The sequence below is a fragment of the Geotrypetes seraphini genome, chromosome 4, assembly GCF_902459505.1.
Source record: "Geotrypetes seraphini chromosome 4, aGeoSer1.1, whole genome shotgun sequence".
Classification (NCBI taxonomy): Eukaryota; Metazoa; Chordata; class Amphibia; order Gymnophiona; family Dermophiidae; genus Geotrypetes; species Geotrypetes seraphini.
Genome location: NC_047087.1, coordinates 322,259,850 through 322,281,568, shown reverse-complemented (window position 1 = coordinate 322,281,568; position 21,719 = coordinate 322,259,850). Strand labels below are relative to the sequence as shown.

The following is a 21,719-nucleotide window of genomic DNA, read 5'->3' as shown; positions in this document are numbered from 1 at the left end:
AGATTTGTTATGGGAAATAAGTTTTTTACATGCTATGCCTATTGATGGTTACGGATGCTTGGGCAAGGAGCTATACTGAAGATACAGGAGGAGTGCCAGCCAATAGGATCACCTGCTAATCAGTTTCTCTATCTCTGCCTGCTGGTAGATGTGTGCTATCCCATTGGTCTCTGGATTCATCTGCTGCGTCTAAAGGAAAGAAAATTAACAGGTAAGAACATAATTTTTCCATCCTGTATTTCCTTCAGGGTATACATATTCAGAGGGCTCAATCTGAAGAAAAAGTCTGCTGTTGTAGGTGAAGGTGCACTTCTTAATTATTATTATTATTATTATTATTATTATTAAGACCTCAGTGTTCCCCTAGAGCAGATCTGGCATGATATTATCTGAGGGCTACCATGGAGTCAGGAGATGCTCTGCTCCCTGATTCTTCTCATGGGGGTTCAGCTATTATTTTTTCTTTTATCATCAACGTTCTAGTAACTTTGAAGGTGAGAGTAATATCTGAATTATAGGGGAACATGTCTGAGGTTTTATCCTTAGTCAGACCTCAGCCCCCTGTAGAAACCCAGACACATGGCCCCACCCCCAGCTCCACCTTGTTATGCCTCCAGCCCCTGCCCCATTCCACTCCCACCCCCACAAAGCCTCATCTTTTTTCTCTGACCTCTGGGCCACAACTGGAGGGCCTCCAAGCATGTGCAGATGTGTGTAACATCATCCGCTCATGCCCAGAGGCCCTCCAGATGTGGCTGGAGGTTGGGACTTTCCAAAACCCGTACAAACTACTGGATTTTGGAAATTCTGCCAAGGCACCCAGATAGTCCTCTAAAAAGAGGACAGATCCGGGTTTTTCCAGATGTCTGGTATCCCTACCCCATGCAAGCCCCTTGACTTTGAACCCTGCACCTATCCCAGACGACAAGGTACCTTTTCCTGCCCACTTCAACCTATATCTCTCAATTAACCAAACTCTTATCCCTTGTAGCAAAGGAAAGTGGGATTCATCATATTCTTATGATTATAAGAGACTTGCAACCCTGGGCCCTCAATCTACTTAAGCAACAGAGTCTTGAAGCTGCCACTCTTGAATCCCTTTTTCCAAGCCAAGGAAGTAATATATGATGACCCAGATTGAAATGCCTCCACTGAGGCACCTTGTGTGTCCTCTGTCAAGGGAAATGCCACGGGGAGTAGTACATGCAAACTTCAGAAAATCATGCCACATTCTAGTTGTATGTCATAGGCCCTCATGAAAGAGTTAAAATGGGCTTATCTTCTGGATAGATTAATTCATTTAGCCATCTAGATCAGGGATCTCAAAGTCCCTCCTTGAGGGCCGCAATCCAGTCAGGTTTTCAGAATTTCCCCAATGAAAGCAGTGCATGCACATAAATCTCATGCATATTCATTGGGGAAATCCTGAAAACCCGACTGGATTGCGGCCCTCAAGTAGGGACTTTGAGACCCCTGATCTAGAAGGACCAAAGAGTGACAGAAAGGAAGGCAGAGAAGATGAAATCTTATAAACCTGCTTATGTAAATCCCACAATGCCTCCTCCTCAGCGACCACATTCTCACAAGAGTCCATCTCTTGAAGAGAGATTTCACTTCTAAGATCAGGCATTTTGTACTGTAGTGGTAAGGGGTATCTGATTCACAATTGTCTACAAAGAATGATAACTCCCTCATCTACTTGGGTGGTATGAATTTAACTCTCTTTACCAGTGGATTTTCTTGCCCATAATACTCCATTAGAAAGAGCAGTCAACCTCAGTTTTGGTTTTGCTGGATTCTGGAGTAGTGGGCAACTTTATGGATATCACGTATGTCTCTGAGAAACTCTACCTGTGCTGCTTCAAGAGTGAAATTCAAGAATGCTATGTAGAAAATGGATGGAGTCCAGTTAAAGCAAAACTGAAATTACCTCAGAGGCAGGTGGGGGGGGGGGAGGACGGGCCCCCTCCAGAACTTTATTACCCCTTTATTAGTGTGACTACTGAAGCCATGCATGTAGGATTACTATATGGCGCCAGAAAAAGGAGGGTAGATTGAGACATCCGCGTTTTACTTCAGTTGCTTTCAGTGGAAATAAAATTTGGATGTCTCATCCAGACTCCTTTTTCTGGAGCCATATAGTAACCTTACTTCATGCATGCTTGAGATTTCATGGCATTGATGGCTGAAGGTACGCACAAGGAGGAGGGACATGGTGGCACTGTATTTAATTAGCCGGCAGGGCTTCAGTATCCCTATCAGAAAATATATGTTTAGCACATGGGTGGGGGAAAGGAGGAGGGAGCAATACGTTGCTCTCTGTCCATCCTGGATGTCCCAAAAATTAGAGAGCTGGCTACGTTCTTGTTCAGAGGTTGAGAAGTATGACCAATGCCAAACAGACTTCTATGGTCTGGGTCTCATGGCAAGAAAACAGATCAGGATCAAGGCTGGAGTGGGCTTCCATGGCAGCTCCAGTAGTTGATGCTGGGCAGACTGTATGATCTGTGCTCCAAAATTGACAAGGAGAGACAAGTATACCAGTGTCAAAGCATGGAGAAGTGGAACCTGTGCATTGTGCCAGATACAACTCTGGCCACCTTGTTGGACAGGTCTTTTTCTGGTCAACAATGACTATATGACTATGTAAGTTGTAGCCGAAAATGGGAGACTTCTAAGTGAAAGCTTAATTTGGCTCTCATCCCCAATGTGGAATTCTTCATTAAAATAATTATGCCCTGGTTACAGCTGCCAGACTGAGGTATTTTACTTGGAGTCCATATTGTCAAACTTACATTACCCAGCTGCTTAAGACTGCTAACACAGATGTTGCCTCCCTACCATAAGAATTTTTACTTGTTCCACCATGCAAAATCCTAACCTGCCCAACTGAATCAATAACCACCTAAGCTGAAAAGTGATCAGCCCCTCCAGCTAAAGCAAAACTATTTATCAACTCAAATCCTTGGGTCTGTTCCTTCAGGCTCAGTCTGTGTTATGGGATTATTAGGATTTGCAAAGCAAAATGGCAGTAGGGTTATACAGGTGGAGTGGATGTGTGATTATGACAGAGGTCTGAGGCACAAAGAAGCTTCTCCAAAAGGGAGTCTATAGGGTGCTACCATTCCCCCTGCTAGATGTCAAAGCTACCTTAACATACATAACCCCTCCCTAGGGGGAAGTGACATGGGAGGGGTGGAGCCAGAGAAGCATAAGAGGCAGGACCAGAGGTGGGTTGAGGAGACCCAGAGAGTAGATGGAAGTAGTATCCCCCAGTATATGCCTTGACTACAACTGCTAGATATTCTGCTTGGCTGAGATAAGCCCTTGTGAGCCTTGTTCTGAGGTCTGGCTGGGACCAGACCAGGTTACTTGAGTGAAGAAAAACTTTTGTGAGAGTGTCCTAAGCCACAAATCGTTTCTTGGGTCCGGTCAGCCACAGACCCACCTCTGGACTTTTGCTTATGAAATAAAGAGACCGTTTCCATATATGCCTGACCCTGTGAAGTAACAGCACCCAGGGATTTGAGTTCATAAAGAATTTTGCTTTATCTTCTAAAAGAGCATCTGCCAACCCTTGCTCGCACTATTATACTCCCCCACAACCAGCTTCCTGCTATTACTAGAAGCTCATTCTGTGTTTTATTAGATTCTTGATACACCACCATTTTGTGGTAGAACTAAAATGGTTTATATATTATAAAAAGCATAAGGGTGAAGGGTCCTGTATTTGATACACTGCTTTTCTGTGATGCAACCAAGAGGGCAGTGGAGGGATAAGCGTGGTTCCACAGAGAGTATTTAACCAGGTTACCCCAGTTCTCAGCCCACTGCACTTAACTATTAGGCCTACTCCTAATGGGATTAATCAAAAAAGTATCAATGAGTATTAGATGTCGTCATTTTACACTCATCCATTGCACCTCAAATAAAATAAACTAGTACTTTGCTTTTGCAGGTTTTGTTTGTAAGTCCAAAGGTCTGTGTCAGGAGCCCTGTTTTATACTCCTGCCAAATCCCATCCTCAAGTGCCAATACTTGGATTTCATAGGAGACTTCTCGCTCTTCGTCCAGGCAAAAGCAGCTTCTGGGGTTGATGCAAAAAGGCAAATTTGGAACTGTGGGATTCAATCTCTAAAAAGACAGCACATACTAGTCAATATAGTCTGATGACAATCCAAAAGAGAAAAATTTTAAAAACAAACAAACCACACAACCCCTGATACAAAACCAAAGCTAGAGTTTCTATAGCAAGAGAACTGAAGAGGAACAATACAGTCATATTTTGTACAAGCAAGGAACAATGACCAATAATAACACACAGTCATATAAAGCAAGCATGGAGCAGAAATAACATACAGTCACTTACTACAGACAAGGACCAGGATTAACACATCATCACACTCACTACAGAAAGAAAGCAACAGTAAAATGAAAGCAGATAAAGACCATTTGGTCTATCTAGTCTGCCTATCCGTGCCACCTACTATCCCTTCCTCTCCCTTGAACTCAGATAGTTTTTTCATCTCCACCAGGAGGCTGTGTTCCACATATTCACCCTTTCCTTGAAGAAGTATTTCTTCAGGTTACTTCTTAGTCTGTCCCATTTCATCTTCAATTGAAAGAGACTCACCTCATGCACATTTATGCCATGTAGATGTCTCTCAAGAATTATATAGATGGTAACAACAATATAAAAAATAATCACTAAATTATGTTACCAGCCAGAGGTAGAATACCTGCAGAAAATTAGCATTTTAGAAGAACAGTGGAGAAAAAGCCTCAAGAATACACTTTTATGAGATAGCAATTACATTACATTAGAGATTTCTATTCCGCCATTACCTTGCGGTTCAAGGCGGATTACAGAAGAGTTATAGAGGAGGGTTACAAAGGAAGATCTCTGGTTATTTCCAGTGAAGGTAAAGAGTAGATCAGGTAGTTTTGGAGAGTTGGGAAGTTGGTGGGAAAAAGGAAGGAACTTATGGTGTTAAAGACTTTTTTTAGACGCTCTTGTCTTATCACAGGCAGTAAAAAATTCCACTTAGAAAATGCAGTCTTTAATTGGGGATAATCCCCATCATGTGCACAGGGAAAATATCAAAATAGGGTTGTTATATACTTATCTTAAAGCGCTAGCGCTGGCGTCCTTTTTCAAACAGTCCACCGGTCTTTCAAAAAATCCAATCTGGGGCAATGTTGCTAATACTAATCACTCCACTGTGCTGCAAATCTTTATGCTCTGAACCTTTCTGACAAGGATTTGAACCCATGACCTCTGGAAGATGAGCATACTTAGGATTCAAACCACTGAGCTGCTTTCTCTCTAGATGCCGCTGATATCATACCTAAGGAGAAGATATCTTAACAGATCACTAAGCTATGATATCACAGGACAGTCAGAGACACCTGACTGGAAGCTGCTGTGGCTCAATGAGTAAAAGCCCTGTGTTCATCTTCCAGATGTCATGGGTTTGAATCTTCAACAACTTCCCCAGCATACATTTTAATTGTGGCATTCTACCTTGCAGGTGCACCTTGATGATCTCACGATGAGGTCACTATTGTGCATCTGCACACCTCCATTTGCAATGAACTAGAAGCCATGCTAAGGCCTGTATATCAGGTTTTTAACCTTTTGCAAATGAAGTTATCTATGCAATCTATATATTTTTGTCATGGGCTTTGTTTGCTGAATGAACCTGTTTCAAGAATGAGCTAATTGGAGCACTCTTTAGTGAGAAAAAAAGGGTTGTTTTTTCAGCAAGAAACATAAAGCTGTGTTTTTCATATGCTATAATTAGCAAATTACATTGTTGTTTGGTCAGAAAACTAGTAGGTTTTGCATGCAATATTTTGGTATTGATGTGCCCTGTTTATGTAGTGGCTTATTAAATGTATTTTGAGCTTACTAAAAGAAAAATAAAAACCCAGAAAGCTATTTAGCAGATCACATTAAGGACGTCCAAAGCGCACCTAAATTCCATCCACAGAACTCACGTCTATCTAAAGCCCAAACCACACTGAAAAGTAGACCTCCTTATAATGCCTATAAGACCTAATTTTACAATTGATATGCAGCTTGTTAGCTTACTTTGTAGCACACTGGTTAAACCTACAGCCTTCTAAACTGATGTTCCTAGTTCAAATCCAACTCACTACCTCTGACAGAAAATAAATAAATGAAACATTACATTTTTTTTTAAATGGTATGGTGCCAACATTTTACAATTATAGTAAAAAAAATAGCATAAATTCGCCATTCTAATAACGTCAGAATTATAACATTAAGGACATTGGTTGGACGTTTAACTCCTGCCTAAAAAACGATTCTGTAAAGGACATCTAAAAAGGTGGACGTTCAACTGACGCTGAGCACATCTCAGCACGATTCAATAAAGTGTATCTAACAAGGACATCCAAACTATGCCCAAAGTTAGGCGCATTTTGCAGAATTTGTCCCCCAGTCTTCCAATTTCCTAAGGTCTGTCTGCAATTTTTCACAATCCGCATGCATTTTAAAAACTTTGAACAGTTTAGTGTCATCTGCAAATTTAATCACCTCACTCGTTGTTCCAATTATCAAATCATTTATAAATAAGTTAAATAGCACCAGTCCCAGTACAGATTCCTGTGGCACTCCACTGTTTGCTTTAGTGGAGGGAGGGGGAGCACTTTGGTATTGGACCCATCCTAAATCAGCTGCTTGGCTTTGCTACTGCCATATAGAGAGTGTTGCAATAGTCAATCTGACTGAGGACTAGGGAATGAATTAGCGGGAGGGTGGAGAAGGGAATGTATAGATTGAATCTTCTAAAGTTTAAAGAATGAACATTGCACAATAGATGCGATTTGAGGAGCAAATGTGAGAAAGCTATTAATGAGAACACTGGCTATCCTTATATTCTTCTGTGTACACTGGTAACATCCTATATACCCTGGATGCAATGCTGATTGAATGCTGTGTTGCTTGGTAGGATCATGTATTCAATATACTGAATGTAGTACTAAGATACCGAAATACAATGCCCTGGATGCTGTGCCAAGAGCAGGCAGTGTGCAATGGTAAGATCCTGTGTACATTAAATTAATACCAGCCGTACTGGGTCAGATCAATGGTTCATTTTGCCCAGTATCCTGTTTCCAAAAGTGGCCAACCCAGGTCCCAAGTACCAGGCAGAAACCCAGAGAGTATCAACATTCCAGAGCTGAGATTGTGATGTCATAATGTCTCATTCCACCAATGCCTAAGAGTCAACCTCAGTAGTGATGTCACAATGGCTCAATTGTCCTATTCTTGGCTCACATAAGAACATAAGAATTGCTATACTGGGACAGATTGAAAATCCATCAAGCCCAGTATCCTGTTTCCACAATGACCAATCCAGAAACCCAAAGAGTAGCAAGATTCCATGTTACTGATCCCAGGGCAAGTGTTGGCTTCCACCACGTGTCTCAATAGCAGACTATGGACTTTTCCTCCAGGAACTTGTCCAACCCCTTTTTTAGGTAGTATGCAGTGGCAGGATACTATGTAGAGTTCATGTTTTGAACACTGTGGGAAGAGGCAGTGGATAAAAAGCATTCTTACCTGCATGAAGAAGCTGAAGTCTGAAGAGTGCTGTTTCAAGACCTTAAGCTGAAAGAAGAATCCGTATCTGGAAAACAGTTGGGTGTGGTAGTCCGGATTCTGAAATTATAGAGATGCAGAGAAATGAACATTATTAGTGAGGGACTGAAGCAAACCCCAACAGCAAAAGAAGGAGTGGAGGAAAAGGCACAGCAAAAAGGATACACAGACTAGTCTCAAATGTATACCACTGTCTGACCACCAGCACATGCCTACCCATATACAAGGGAGTGCTAAAAATTCTCAGCCGTCAAGAAGAGAATGGCATGGATATGGTTCAATGAAAGATCAGAAACAATGTCAAAACAAAGAATTTCGTTTCTGCAAATTAGCACTTAACAAAATAGGATCACACTCTTTTCAGCTACAGTGACAAAATAGTGCTCAGAATTTAGGAAGTTGGTTGGTTGGGCTGAGAACTTTTCAGCATCACCTCATATGTAATAAAAGTGAGCCAAGTATAGGACAATCAAGCCATTGTGACATCACTGATGACGTTGGCTCTAATTGGTGGAATGAGGCATTATGACATCACAATCTCAGCTCTGGTTACCAGAGACTGAAACTCTTCACACTACCAGGGGGTGCTGAAAAGTTCTCAGTCCAACCAAGAAGAGAATGAGGCCTTTTGGCCATTGGCTAGTGACCTGGATTGGCCACCGTGAAAACGGGCTATTAGGCTTAATGGATCATTGGTCTGACTCAGTAAGTTTATTCTTATGTTCTTATCCTGGATTTGACCCCACAATAGGGATCTTCTAGAAGTAGGGAGATCCTGGATTCTCTACAAGGAGAACTGTTCCAGCAGTTGGTAATGGATCCCAAGCGGGATGGGGTCATACTGGACTTAGTGCTTACAAATGGGGAAAGTGTTTCTGATGATCATCTAGCATCCATGTTACTCCCTTGTTTCGAGAATCCCATTGGTTACCAATTTCTTATAGAACAACTTACAAAATTCTTCTCTTAGCCTTTAAGATCAAGACTTCTCATCAGCCAGCCTTCCTAGATAAATATCTTACTCCACACACTTCATCCAGGGTCCTCAGGTCCACTAATTAGAATCTACTAACAGTCCCCTCCCCCCTATTAAGGATATCTACTGTACTAGAAATACGATTTTCTCTGTTGTTGTGCCCATCCTTTGGAATGCAATGCCATCAAACCTTCGATCTGAAAATTCCTTAAATAAGTTTAAGACACTCCTTAAGACATTCCTGTTTAAAGAAGCTTATCAAAACTCCAACTGAATCCCCAAATAAACATGGGAAAACAAAAATGCTTCTAGGAAGTGATATCCTGACCTTTCCTTCTGTTTTACCCTCCCCTTCTTCCCTTATTTTTATTTCTATGATGTAATTTACAAATCTTCCCCTCCCCTCTTCTTCCTTTGTTTCGTATCCTTGATAATCAAGTCTTTGTCTTGACCCTCTTCCCCCTACTTCCATAGAGATTTTATTTTCTCCTTTACTTAGAGTTAACTTTTATTTAAAAAAAAAATTATTTTCTATTTTTATCTTTTTACTATTGTAAACCAACCAGATACATGTGATGGTCGGTATATCAAAATACTAATAAACTTGAACTTGATCCCTGCATGGTACGGTTTAATATTAAGATGGGTATAGAGAGGGCTTATTCAAAAGCAAAGGTTCTAGACTTTTTTTCAAAAACTGACTTTGTTTGGATGGGGGTTTACGTCAAGGAATTATTATCTGGAAGGAGTGGAAATGCGGTGGGCAAAACTGAAAGGAGCAATTGTAAGGGCGGCAAACCTTTTTGTGAGGCAAGTAAGGAAAAGGCCACTTTGATTCTCAAAAGTAGTAGCTGAAAAGGTAAGGAATAAGAGGTTAGCTTTCATAAACTACAAAAGATCTCTGAAAGAGGAAGACAGGCAAAAATATCTGGAAAAGGTAAGAGAGGCTGGTCTTGTAGTCAGGAAAGCAAAGATACAAATGGAAGAAAAAATAGCTGACATGGTAAAACGGGGAGACACAACGTTTTTTAGATATATTAGTGATAGGAAGAAGTGAAAAAGTGGCATTGTGAGACTCAAAGGTGAAGGGGGAAATATGTAGAAGCTGATAAAGAAAAGGCAGAATTGCTTAACAGATATTTTCTGTTCTGTGTTCACGGCTGAACAGGACCACAGAAGGCAAATGGGAATAAAGGAGTAACAGATCCTGATCGATTTTTAAAGGGTTGTGTACATGAGGAGCTAGCTAAAATAAAGGTAGACAAAGCAATGGGGCCGGATGGTGTACATTAGAGGTTGCTAAAGGAACTTAGGGAAGTTCTGGTGGCTCCACTGACTGACCTTTTCAATGAGTCTCTAGAGTCAGGGGGACTGTAGAAGGGCGGATGTGGTCCCTCTTCACAAAAGTGCACGTAAGAGAGAAATCGGGAATTACAGGCTGGTAAGTCTGACTTCTGTGGTAAGCAAATTAATGGAATTGCTTTTAAAACAGAGCATGGTGAAGTTTCTGGAATCCTTTGGATTACAGGACTGGAGGCAACATGGATTCACTAGAGGTAGATCTTGTCAGACAAATCTGATCAATTTCTTTGACTGGGTGACCAGAGAATTGGATAGATGATGTGCGCTAGATGTGGTATATTTAGATTTTAGCAAAGCCTTTGACAATGTTCCACATAGACGTCTAATATATAAACTGAGTGCCCTTGGGATGGGTCCCAAAGTGACGGGCTGGGTCAGGAACTGGTTGAGTGGAAGGCAACAGGGTAGTGATCAATGGAGATCGCTCTGAGGAAAGGGATGTTACCAGTGGTGTGCCTCAAGGTTCTGTTCTTGGGCCTGTTCTTTTTAACAATTTTATAAACGATATTGCTGAAGAGCTGTCGGGTAAGATTTGCCTCTTTGCGGATAATACCAAAATCTGCAATAGAGTTGACATGCCATATGGTGTGACTAACATGTAGAAAGACCTGGCAAAGCTTGAAGTATGGTCTGAAACTTGACAGCTAAAATTTAATGCTAAGAAATGCAAGGTCATGCATTTGGGCTGCAAAAACCCGAGGGAACGGTACAGTTAAGGGGGTGAAGAACTTATGTGCACGACAGAAGAGCGGGACTTGGGTGTGATTGTGTGTGATCTTAAGGTGGCCAAATAGTTTGAAAAGGTGACAGCGAAAGCTAGAAGGATGCTAGGTTGTATAGGGAGAGGTATGGCCAGTAGAAAAAAGGAGGTTTTGATGCCCCTCTATAAGACTTTGTTGAGACCTCATTTAGAATATTGTGTACAATTCTGGAGGCTGCACTTTCAAAAAGATATAAAAAGGATGGAATCCGTCCAGAGGAAGGCTACTAAAATGGTATGTAGTCTTCGTCATAAGGCATATGGGAACAGACTTAAAGATCTCAATCTGTATACTTTGGAGGAAAGATGGGAGAGGGGGGAGATATGATAGAGACGTTTAAATACCTATGTAATGTAAATGTACATGAGTCGAGTATCTTTCATTTGAAAGGACGCTCTGGAATGAGGGCATAGGATGAAGTTAAGAGGTGATAGGCTCCAGAGTAATCTAAGGAAATACTTTTTTACAGAAAGGGTGGTAGATGCATGGAATAGTCTCCTGGAAGAGGTGATAGAGACAAAGACTGTCTGAATTCAAGAAAGTGTGGGACAGGCACGTGGGATCTCTTAGGGAGAGGAGGGGATAGTGAATGCTGCGGACTGAGGTTAGGATCTAGGGAACTGGATTGGAAACTGATTCATTGAAAGTAGATGTTGATGATAAATGTAATTCATACAGAGGAAATTAAAGTGAGTAGCAAGAGTGACTCAGATCAGTACTGAGCTGATTTTATTAAGTATATTTGTGAGTAACATTGTTGAAGGGTTTGAAGGAAAAGTTTGCCTTTTTACAGATGTAATAAAGATTTGCAAGAGTGGACACCCGAGAAATAGCAGACAATATGAGAAATGATCTACAAAACTTTGATGAATGGTTTAATGTTTGGAGTTAGAATTTAATTGAGGTGCAGAGTGATGTACTTGGGGCTGAATGTCATAGGAGGCCAGAGTCTGATGTGCATGGAGTGGGAGAGGGACCTCAGAGTAGCTGTTTCACTGCCTTGAGATTCTCAGAGACTAAGGGGGCCATTCTGTAAATGGCGTCAGAATGAGAAGAGTAAGCACATTTGGTTCTATATGAAATATATCTGGTCCGCAAGGGGGTAGATGAGTTCTGCCACCCAGAAGAAGAACTACAACTCAAAGTACCCCTTCCAGGAGTAGAGTTTTGTTATAAAGCTAAAAGCCCTAGTGTATTTTCCTAGGTCAGTGTTTACTTTCAGAATTAACAGGTCCTACCTGCTCCACGATCAGACCAGCTCTCACCATCTGCGTAAAGAAGTCAGTGTGGAGAACCGAATCACCCCCAGCTTGTAACTGAAAGTAACCAGAGGATATGGAATAGCATTCTCCATGTAACTGTACCCTGAAGCAACCATCCCACACTGCCCACATCTCCCCACCACTCATCTCTGTCATTCTGCAGGACTCTAGGGAAGGGAGGGAACAGGAGCAGTCATCAAACCTAGGACACTAGTTGCCAGGCTTTATTCTGTGAAGCGATATGAACTGAACTAGTCTCGGCATCGCCCAACGACAGGAGAGCCCTGAGGGTGCGAAGCTGTGTCCCCCCCCCAACCTCTGTTTCCCCACTCACCACCAGCTTGGTAGGTCTAAGTAGTGCTCTCTCACTCACCGCTTGGTAATGGCAGGAAAGGATCCGGAACAGCCACTTCAGTGGTAATATGTTAATGTTTTCTATCTCTTCCAGCTGTCGAGCTTTAGAGGAAAGCAGATGGGAACATTCACTTCAGAGCTCAGCTTTGAAACAGCAGAGGGGATTAGCCCAGAGTAGAGAATGACACAGGGGATGGTACCTGTGGTTAACCATGGAGTGGGCACAGGGACAGAGCCTGCGGGGAAGGGGACACATTTTTGTGTCGCACACTCACCATCTGTGATCCCATACAGGCGCAGGCACCGAAACAATGGCATGTATTTCTGTCCTACTTCACTCTCCAAAAAGCAGGAAGCCTTGGGGAAACTAAAGAGAAAGGAAAGAATGCTTTAGCGTTTTCTCAGCATAATTTGCTTTCCTTGTTCAAATCAGCTACACACTACAATGGCCATAGGACTCCCAAGGAGTTAAAAATGTTGGAAAATATAGGGCTCATTTAAAAAAAAAATGCAGAAAACAGCATAAGCCGGCTCTTAAACGCCCTAATCACCAGCATGTCCAAGTGCCAATTTTCATACCCATCTTTCTGGATGTCTTGCAAGATATTTCAACCACTGTCCGTCCAAAACAAAAGGAGGGAGAGTTGGAGGAGTGTTCTGAATGGGCTTAGACTTGGACATCCTGCAATAATCATCAAACCTTTTCCAAGATGTCCTGGATAGAACATAAGACATTGTGAGCTAGACCTGTTTTAAAAGCATCTAAGTGCCAAAAAGGTACCCAGACTGACCAGATGACCACTGGAGGGATTAAGTTATGACCCTCCACACTCCCTCAATAGTCACTGACTCTTCTCCAAAAAATCTGAATGAAACAGTACGTGCCTGTCTCTGAACAGCAGCATCTGGTATGGGAAATCCTAGTACAGCATTACACAGGTGTCTTAAGTAGCCTGGTGGGTGGGCTAGTGGGCCATAAAGAGGACGACCCAGGCCCATAAGCCACTCTAACCACTACATTTATGATGGAAAGTAGAAGGCCAACAAAACCCACTAAAATCCTACTATACTGCCATATAGGTGCCACCTGCACCCATAAGGTCTATTGGGGTGGTAGACAGGTGGGTATATTAGGTTTGGGGGGACTTGTGGAGGGCTCACCATAAATTAGAAGACAAATGGGAAAATGTACATGGGAAAATGTACTTCTAGTACCCTTTATGTGAAGTTCACAGTAGAGAATGACACGGGTACCATCTACCGCGATAAACCACGGTTCTGCAGTAAATTCGCAGGAATGGGAAAATTAGCAGCTAGTTTACCACAAGAATGGGGACAAGATCTTTTACCACTCTGTGGGAGTGGTACAAAGTCTTGCTCCTGCGGTAAAAAATAATTGCGCCTGGGTCAGACTTAGCATCTCCTCCCCAGCTCTTCTTGTATCTATTTTACCTTCAGGAGCTAGCCATGCCACAATAAAGATAGAAGGAAACCAAAAACAGAGCCTGAGACCAATATGATTTGAAGAATAAAATTAGGGGAGGTGTGGCCAAGATGGAGGTGGCGTGAACCTTCATTGAGGTACAATAGAAAGTTTGCTGCTACTTTTTTCTCTAACAAAAACTCTTCTGAGCTTTTGCAAGCAATACCACATACCAAAAGGAAGGGGATGGTGAGGACTGTTCCAATGCCGGTCCTTGTGTCCTCCCATGTGCAGCAGACAATCGATCACTTTGTGGTGGTGAACCCTTCACTTGTAGCCGGAGAAGCGGTCCCTACGGAGAAGAGGAGCGAAGGAGCGCCCCTCTTCCAAGGACTAGAGATCTCTTTGTTGCCTCCGGATTCCAATAGTCCTCCAAGTCCAGTGACTGCTAGGGCACCGGTGGAGGAGACACCTGCACCCGGAAGTGGTGCGGGAGAATCTTCCAGCGTGGGCATGGTGTCACCAACAGTAATGCTGAGGAAACAGAGCAAGGCAGCAGAGGATTCTGCTAGTTCCACTGAGGTATCTTTGACTAACATATGGTTAGTCCTTCAATGTTTGGAAACTACAGTTACTAAATCGATTGAGGAGGTAACATTAATGGCAATTAAGGTAGAATCTGCGGATGGACAGACTAGATAGGCCATTTGACCTTTATCTGCCATCATGTTTCTATGTTTCACTGGTTGAGTCAGACAAATGCAATATGATATACAACATTTACAAGTTTAAGCTCTCAGTGGTAAAAGAGAATCAGGATTTTCATAGGAAATTTGAACAAATGGAAAATTACAACAGATGGTTGAATATCCCGCTTGTTAAATTTCCCTAAAAATCCTAAGGTAATGCCTATTGACATATTCTAATGGAAAATTTTAAAATCTCTTCAGACCATATTCAAGTTTATTCAAAAATTTATAAACCGCCCAATCGGCCTTCTAGGCAGTGAACATTATATTATAAACATATATGGGGTAACTATACATCCTTTAAAACAATAGTCATAATTTAAAACATTTAGAAACATTACAAAACAAACAGGAACAAAATGGGAAAAAGGATAGAATTACAATTTATCAAGTAAGAAAGAGAACATATAGGGAAAGGACAAAAGGGAAGGACCTGAAGGACCACTCGCACCCCCACAGCCTCTGGACCCCCCCCCCCCATCATGTAGAAGCTCCTACCGGTGTCCTGCTGCTTCCTCTTGGCAGTCCCGGCCCTTCTGTGAGCCCTGCGCCTGTGCTTCTTCTTCCGGCGATCCCGCCCTTTCTCTGACGTCAAGCCCTCTTGCCCCGCCCACTCCCCGACACGATCGGGGCAAGAGGGAGCTCAAGCCCTCTTGCCCCAGCCAACCGCGGTACCCCCGACACGATCGGGGCAAGAGGGAGCTCAAGCCCTCTTGCCCCAGCCAACCGCGGTACCCCCGACACGATCGGGGCAAGAGGGAGCCCAAGCCCTCTTGCCCCGCCGACTCCCCAACTCCTCGACAATATCGGGCCAGGAGGGAGCCCAAGCCCTCCTGGCTCTGGCGACCCCCCCCCCGCTAGTTGTTTGGGCCAGTAGAGAGCCCAAGTCCTCCTGGCCCTGGCGACCTCCCCCCCGCTAGTTGTTCGGGCCAGGAGGGAGCCCAAACCCTCCTAGCCACGGCGACCCTCTACCCCCACCCCGCACTACATTACGGGCAGGAGGGATCCCAGGCCCTCCTGCCCTCGATGCAAACCCCCCTCCCCCCAACGACCGCTCCCCCCAAGAACCTCCGACCGCCCCCCCAGCTGACCCACGACCCCCCTGGCAGACCCCCCACGACACCCCCACCCCCCTTCCCCGTACCTTTGTGTAGTTGGCCGGACAGACGGGAGCCAAACCCGCCTGTCCGGCAGGCAGCCAACGACGGAATGAGGCTGGATTGGCCCATCTGTCCCAAAGCTCCGCCTACTGATGGGGCCTAAGGCACCTGGGCCAATCAGAATAGGCCCGGGAGCCTTAGGTCCCTCCTGGGGGCGGGGCCTTGGACACATGGTCGCCAGAGCCAGGAGGGCTTGGGCTCCCTCCTTGGGGTGTCGGCGGGGCAAGAGGGCTTGGGCTCCCTTTTGCCCCGATCGTGTCGGGGAGTCGAGGGGGGCAAGAGGGCTTGAGCTCCCTCTTGCCCCGATCGTGTCAGGGGTGCCGCGGTTGGCTGGGGCAAGAGGGCTTGAGCTCCCTCTTGCCCCGATCGTGTCGGAGAGTCGGCGGGGCAAGAGGGCTTGACGTCAGAGAAAGGGCGGGACCGCCAAGAGGAAGCAGCAGGACACCGGTAGGAGCTTCTACATGATGGGGGGGTCGGGAGGCTGTGGGGGTGCGAGCGGTCCTTCAGGGTGGGGGTGCAGGTGCGTGCGAGCGGTCCTTCGGGGTGGGGGTGCGAGCGGTCCTGCGGGGGGGGGTGAATCGGACGTCGGGGGGGCATCAGGCTTTCATGGTGGGGACAGGACTTCAAGGGGGAGAGGAGAGTCGGGGCGGGCGAAAGGAGAGTCGGGGTGGCCAGAGGAGAGTCGGGGCGGGCAAAAGGAGAGTCGGGCGGTGACGGGAGAGTCGGGTAGCGTGCGCGGTATATAAAAATTTCTGTACATAAATTTGTGTTTTCCGCGCGCTATACCTGTGTGCGCGTTTTACACGGGTGCGCGTTATCTACGTGAAAATACGGTAATTTTTTTCCAATTTTTTGTTTATAAGATTTATTTCAGTTAAGTCGCTTAAATCGATTGGATGAATTAATTGCACATCATCTGCATAGGCAAACATTGTAAAGCCAATGGATTGTCCCAACGTTAAAAGGGGTGCAAGAAAAATATTAAAAAGTAAGGGAGATAAAATCGAACCCTGTGGGATACCATAATCTGTTGAAATTGGGTCTGATGTAGTTTTATTAAACACCATCTTAGAGGAACGATCTGTATAAAAGATGAGAACCAATCCAAGACCTGGTCAGTAATTCTAATATCCTTCAGACGGGCCAGTAGGAGCTTATGACCAATTGTATCAAATGCAGATGATAAATCTAAGGAAATGAGTAAGACAGACTGGTGGTGATCGAAATGATAAAGAATTTTTGTAGTCAACCCAATGAGCGAAAGTTCTGTGGAATGATATTGACGGAACCCTGTTTGGTATGGATGTAGTACATTTGTTTGCTCAACAAAGTCTGAGATTTGACAGAAAACTATTTTTTCTGTAAGTTTAGCCAAGAAGGGGGTATTTGAAATGGGTCGATAATTTGAAACTTCATGTGCACTAATTTTGTAGTCTTTAATTATTGGGTAAATGATTGCTTCTTTCCATGCTTTTGGAAATGTTCCTGTAGTTAAGCTAGAACATATCAGATTTAAAATATCTGAACCAAAGAGTGAAAAAAGTCATTTCAGAAAGAGTGGAGGAATAATCTCTGATTTTGCACCTTTTATGTTTAGTGTGTTTAAGGTTCTCTGTAGATCCTGAAGGGTGGGTAGGTTAAATCTTGAACATTTAGGCAGAGGAAGGCTTGAAATTTCAGCTGGATTAAATGATGAGTTGTGAGAAAAGAAATCAGTGAAGAAAAGCAGATTGATCTGGTAAATATATCGGAGATTCTGGAACAATCTATTGATAATGTTTCTGAAAGAGCGACTTTGCTTGTGTCATTCGTTTTTGAACAGGATATGAACATGGTCTTAAGACTTTATTTCAAAAATTTTCATCTTCCTTTTGGAGAACAGAAAATTGGGGTTTACCCAGATGTGGCAAAGATTACGCAGGAATGAAGGAAGATGTTTTTATCCTTGAGACAAGAAACTATTAAAATAAGACTTTTTTGTTAGCCTATCCTTGCAAATGTCTGGTCTTTTATGTTGAAGCTAAATATGTTTTTTTATGCCCCAGAACAATTGAAGGACTTCCTTGATGTTAAGAAAATCATAAGAGAATAATTCTAGAATAGAAAATAAATGCGAACTGTGAAGGGGGAAAACATTCTAAAGCCTTTTCCTTAAGTTTTGGATGTAATTAAGCTCCTTATTATTTTCTTTTGTCCAACCCCATAGTTTAGTGGTCTAAGGAAGGGTAAAAATTGTCTTTTTTATGGGGATTTTTTCCTTTTCTATGATATGATTTCTTATAATATTGTTGCTCCATGAGTTTCTGTGACAAAAATTTGTCTTGTGAATTATGTGAAATGTAATAATAAAAAAAGAAGAAGAAAATGAGTCAACAATAGGTATAAAAAAATTTTTATTTTCTATTTTGTGATTAGAATATATCAGATTTGAAATATGTATCCTGCTAGATCCGGTGTTAGACATAACTGGGGACCGCAAAGCCCAAGCCATGCTTCTTTAGCTTCCAGCTGGCTTAGGACTCTCTCTGCCCAGGGGGCAGTTGCCCTAGTTGCACTCCCCTAACACTATTCCTGTCATGTGTGACTGCGGTATTCTGTTAGCGTGATTTTTCTGTGTAGCATTCTGCAATAATTTGACTTATTCAGTTTTCTTGATAGTAGCGGGAATATCTGTGAAGGGAAGACAGGGGTTTTGTTGATCCTTGCTCTGTATTATTTGTGTTTATAAAATGACAATTGTATTGTTTCTTTTTATACTTTAATAAAATAAGTTCAATATAAAATCATAACTATTTGAGGCTTGTGCAGATGGGAACAGAGAGTTTATGGGGACGGGCGGGGACAGTGATTGAGCTTGCAGCGATAGGGACTGAGCTCACGGGGATGGGAACCAAGCTCGCAGGGATGGGATGGGGACAATTTTTTCCCCGTGTCATTCTCTAATTCATAGCAGTGCCCTCTAAGGTGCCGCACTGCTCTGTTGGCATGTCTAAGTGGATAGTCCATTACAATGTTGGCCCCTCCCACATTCAAATGGTCTGCATTTGGACCTTTTGAACTTGGACGGTTTTGTGGTCGAAAATGATGGATGTTCTGAAGTCGGGTGTCCTGGCGGCAATTTAAATAAAATAATAGGCGATTTAAAACAAATCATTTGGACGTCTTGCGGTGTTGCCAGTTTCAAAAATAGCTATTTCTCCGTCTCTGACTTTGGACACCTTGTGGAAAACATCCAAATTCAGACTTAGATATTTTGCAAATTTATGAATGACCATCTCCCGGCATGGTTTATCTGGTGGAAAAAAATGCAGTAATATTTGTGCTGGTGCAAAACATTTAGGGGGGCCAATTCTGAAAGTTAGACACCCTAAAATCTGTGCATGAAGATGGTGTTCTATAACATATCTGGGCACCGAGATTCTGCTAGACTAGAGCCTAGGCTGCAACTTACAGTATTCTACATTGAAAGGGTTGGGACTTGAGACACTGCCTTTCTGTGGCTACAATCAAAGTGGTTTACGTATTATCTACAGGGACTTCTAATCTAAACCTTAGGTTTGTATACCGCATCATCTCTACATTCGTAAAGCTCGACACGGTTAACAAGAGTTAGGGTAGAAAGGAACTCCAGTGGAGGGAAGAGGCAAAATGAAGAGAAAAATTTAGAGGACTAGAATAACCAGGTTTTCAGATGTTTACGGAAGAGTTGGAGGGAGCTCAGATTCCTAAGAGGGGAGGGGAGGACTTATTTTGTACCTGGGGCAGTGGAGGGTTAAGTAACTTGCCCAGAGTCACAAGACTGCAGTGGGAACTGAACCTGATACCTCAGATTCTCAGCCCACTGCATTAACCATTAGACCACTCCTCTACTCCACTAAGTGCACACCCCCTTTTCAGTTATGCGTTAAAGCACTTGTATGCTATTCATTATCTTAATACCTAAGTACAGTTAGGTCCCTAATTTCTGTTTGAGCAGCTAAAGTTAGGTGCTTAATTTGCAGCGCTGCGTAGGCCTTTCAACACTATAGAAATGATAAATCATAGTAGTAATTGAGGCCTGACTTGCGATGCACTATATACATACACATCAAGTGTCCCCGGGAAGACCAAGAAGCATCCTTTGGTTCCTGCAGATTTCTGAACATGTGCCACAACCCTGGGACAAAATTCTTCCAGTGGGGGAAAGTACTTGCTAACGAACCAGAGGGAATTAGTAACTTCCTTCACTGAAAGGTCAGTTCTATGATCATGAATGCAGACAAGGAACAGTGCATTTACCTGCAAAAGTTCCATCGGGTCCTTAGGCAATATTCTATGTAAGAGCATGCGTTACGTACATAGCATATACAGGCAAGGTGTGCAAATACCTGGGTGGGACATGGGTAGGGCTCTCACCTTTACTTACCTGTATTCTTATTACTTTTATGTGTAGATGTAACTGAAGGTATGTGAAAATAAAGCGTGCCGATACAGAGTTATGCCAGTAATCTAGGACAAAATCTGCTATGGAAGAGGCTCTCACCATGTATCCTTGGCGCTCCTAAGTGGGTGTGCCCAGTTTTAGAACTGTACCCTAAAGGGGTAATTCTTCTGATAGGCACATATAGAAACAGAAAAAAATGAAGGCAACCATAGCCCACATGGCCTATCTAGTCATTTACTATCCCCTCCTCTCCCTTAGAGATCCAGCGTACTTGTCTCAAGATTTCTTGAATTCAAATACACTCTTCATCTACACCACCTCTACTGGGAGGCCATTCCAAGCATTCACCACCCTCTCTTTAAAAAAGTATTTTCTGAGGTTACTTTTGAATCTATCCCCTTTCACCTTCATCCAATTCCCCATCATTCCAAAGTTTCATTCAATTGAAAGACTCAATTTGTGCACATTTATGCCATGTAAATATTTTAATATCTCTATCATATCTCCCCTCTCTTGCCTTTCCTCCAAAGTATTGATATTGATATCTTTGAGTCTGTCTCCGTATGTCTTATGAAGAAGACCACACACCATTTTAGTAGCCTTCCTCTGGACCGATTCCATCCTTTTTTATATCTTTTTGAAGGTGTGGCCTCCAGAATTGTACACAATATTCTAAATGAAGTTATACAGGGGTATCAATACCTCCTTTTTCCTATTGGTCATACCTCTCCCTATGCATCCTGGCATCTTCTAGCATCCTTTTCTACCTGTTTGGCTACCTTAAGATCATCATATACAATCACACCCAAGTTCCGCTCCTTTTTCTTGACCCTGCATTTCTTAGCATTAAATCTTAGGTGCCAAATCGCAGACTATTCCTCAAGTTTCACTAAATCCTCCTTCCATGTTATCCAAACCATCAGGTTGTCTACACTATTGCAGAATTTGGAATCATCCGCAAAGAGGCAAATCTTACCTGACAACTGTTCAGCAATATTGCTTATAAAAATGTTAAAAAGGACAGGCCCAGGGGGGCGTGGCTGAGCCCGAGCGAAATGGCGGCTTGATCTCCGTTCTCCCGTGCTGCTCCTCACACTTCGGCAAACAGTCTAAAAAAAAATCAATACCGAGTCGCAACGGAGCGCGGCTAAGAATCAGCAGGTTTCACTGACCTAAATCGCGGGCTGCCGACCCAGAAACAACCGCCGGATGTCGGATAAAAAGGTCGGGAAACGGCACAAGCCTGAGCCGCTTTCCCCTTCAAAGGCACCGCTCCCACCTTCCACCGGCGATTCGGGACGTGAAATTCTGGCAGAGCTAAGAGAGCTTAAAGAGCTGGTAACAGAAACAAAGGCTTCTACAGATGAAATAAATGAAAAAATAACAGGTATGGCAGAAGATTTTGCACAGCTCCAAACACGTGTGAACACATTGGAATCCAAGATGGAGGCTAGCACTGTGCAACTGGCTGATCTCAGGAAACAGGCCACCTGCATAGCTGCATTAGAAAGAGACCTGGAAGATAGTAATGACCGGTCTCGAAGGTGTAACATTCGCATATTGGGGCTCCCGGAGAATGGCCGAGATAGTGAGCTTATTAAAAATGTAGAAGCTCTAAT

The 21,719-nt window shown here is 43.3% G+C and overlaps 1 protein-coding gene across 6 annotated transcripts in view; it reads right to left on the bottom strand.

The window, feature by feature from the left end:
• The window catches only part of BTBD16 (BTB domain containing 16), a 141,602-nt gene that overhangs the window by 13,554 nt on the left and 106,329 nt on the right, over window positions 1–21,719 (bottom strand). For 4 of the 6 annotated variants that reach the window (XM_033942722.1, XM_033942723.1, XM_033942724.1 and 1 more), the window contains exons 11-16: window positions 12,621–12,712; window positions 12,365–12,447; window positions 11,968–12,045; window positions 7,592–7,690; window positions 3,946–4,134; window positions 113–189 (exon numbers count right to left, since the gene is read on the bottom strand). In XM_033942722.1, the coding sequence (XP_033798613.1) occupies window positions 113–189; window positions 3,946–4,134; window positions 7,592–7,690; window positions 11,968–12,045; window positions 12,365–12,447; window positions 12,621–12,712 (618 nt within the window). The remainder of the gene's footprint in view (window positions 1–112; window positions 190–3,945; window positions 4,135–7,591; window positions 7,691–11,967; window positions 12,046–12,364; window positions 12,448–12,620; window positions 12,713–21,719) is intronic. The other 2 variants (XM_033942727.1, XM_033942728.1) reach the window with 2 other exon arrangements.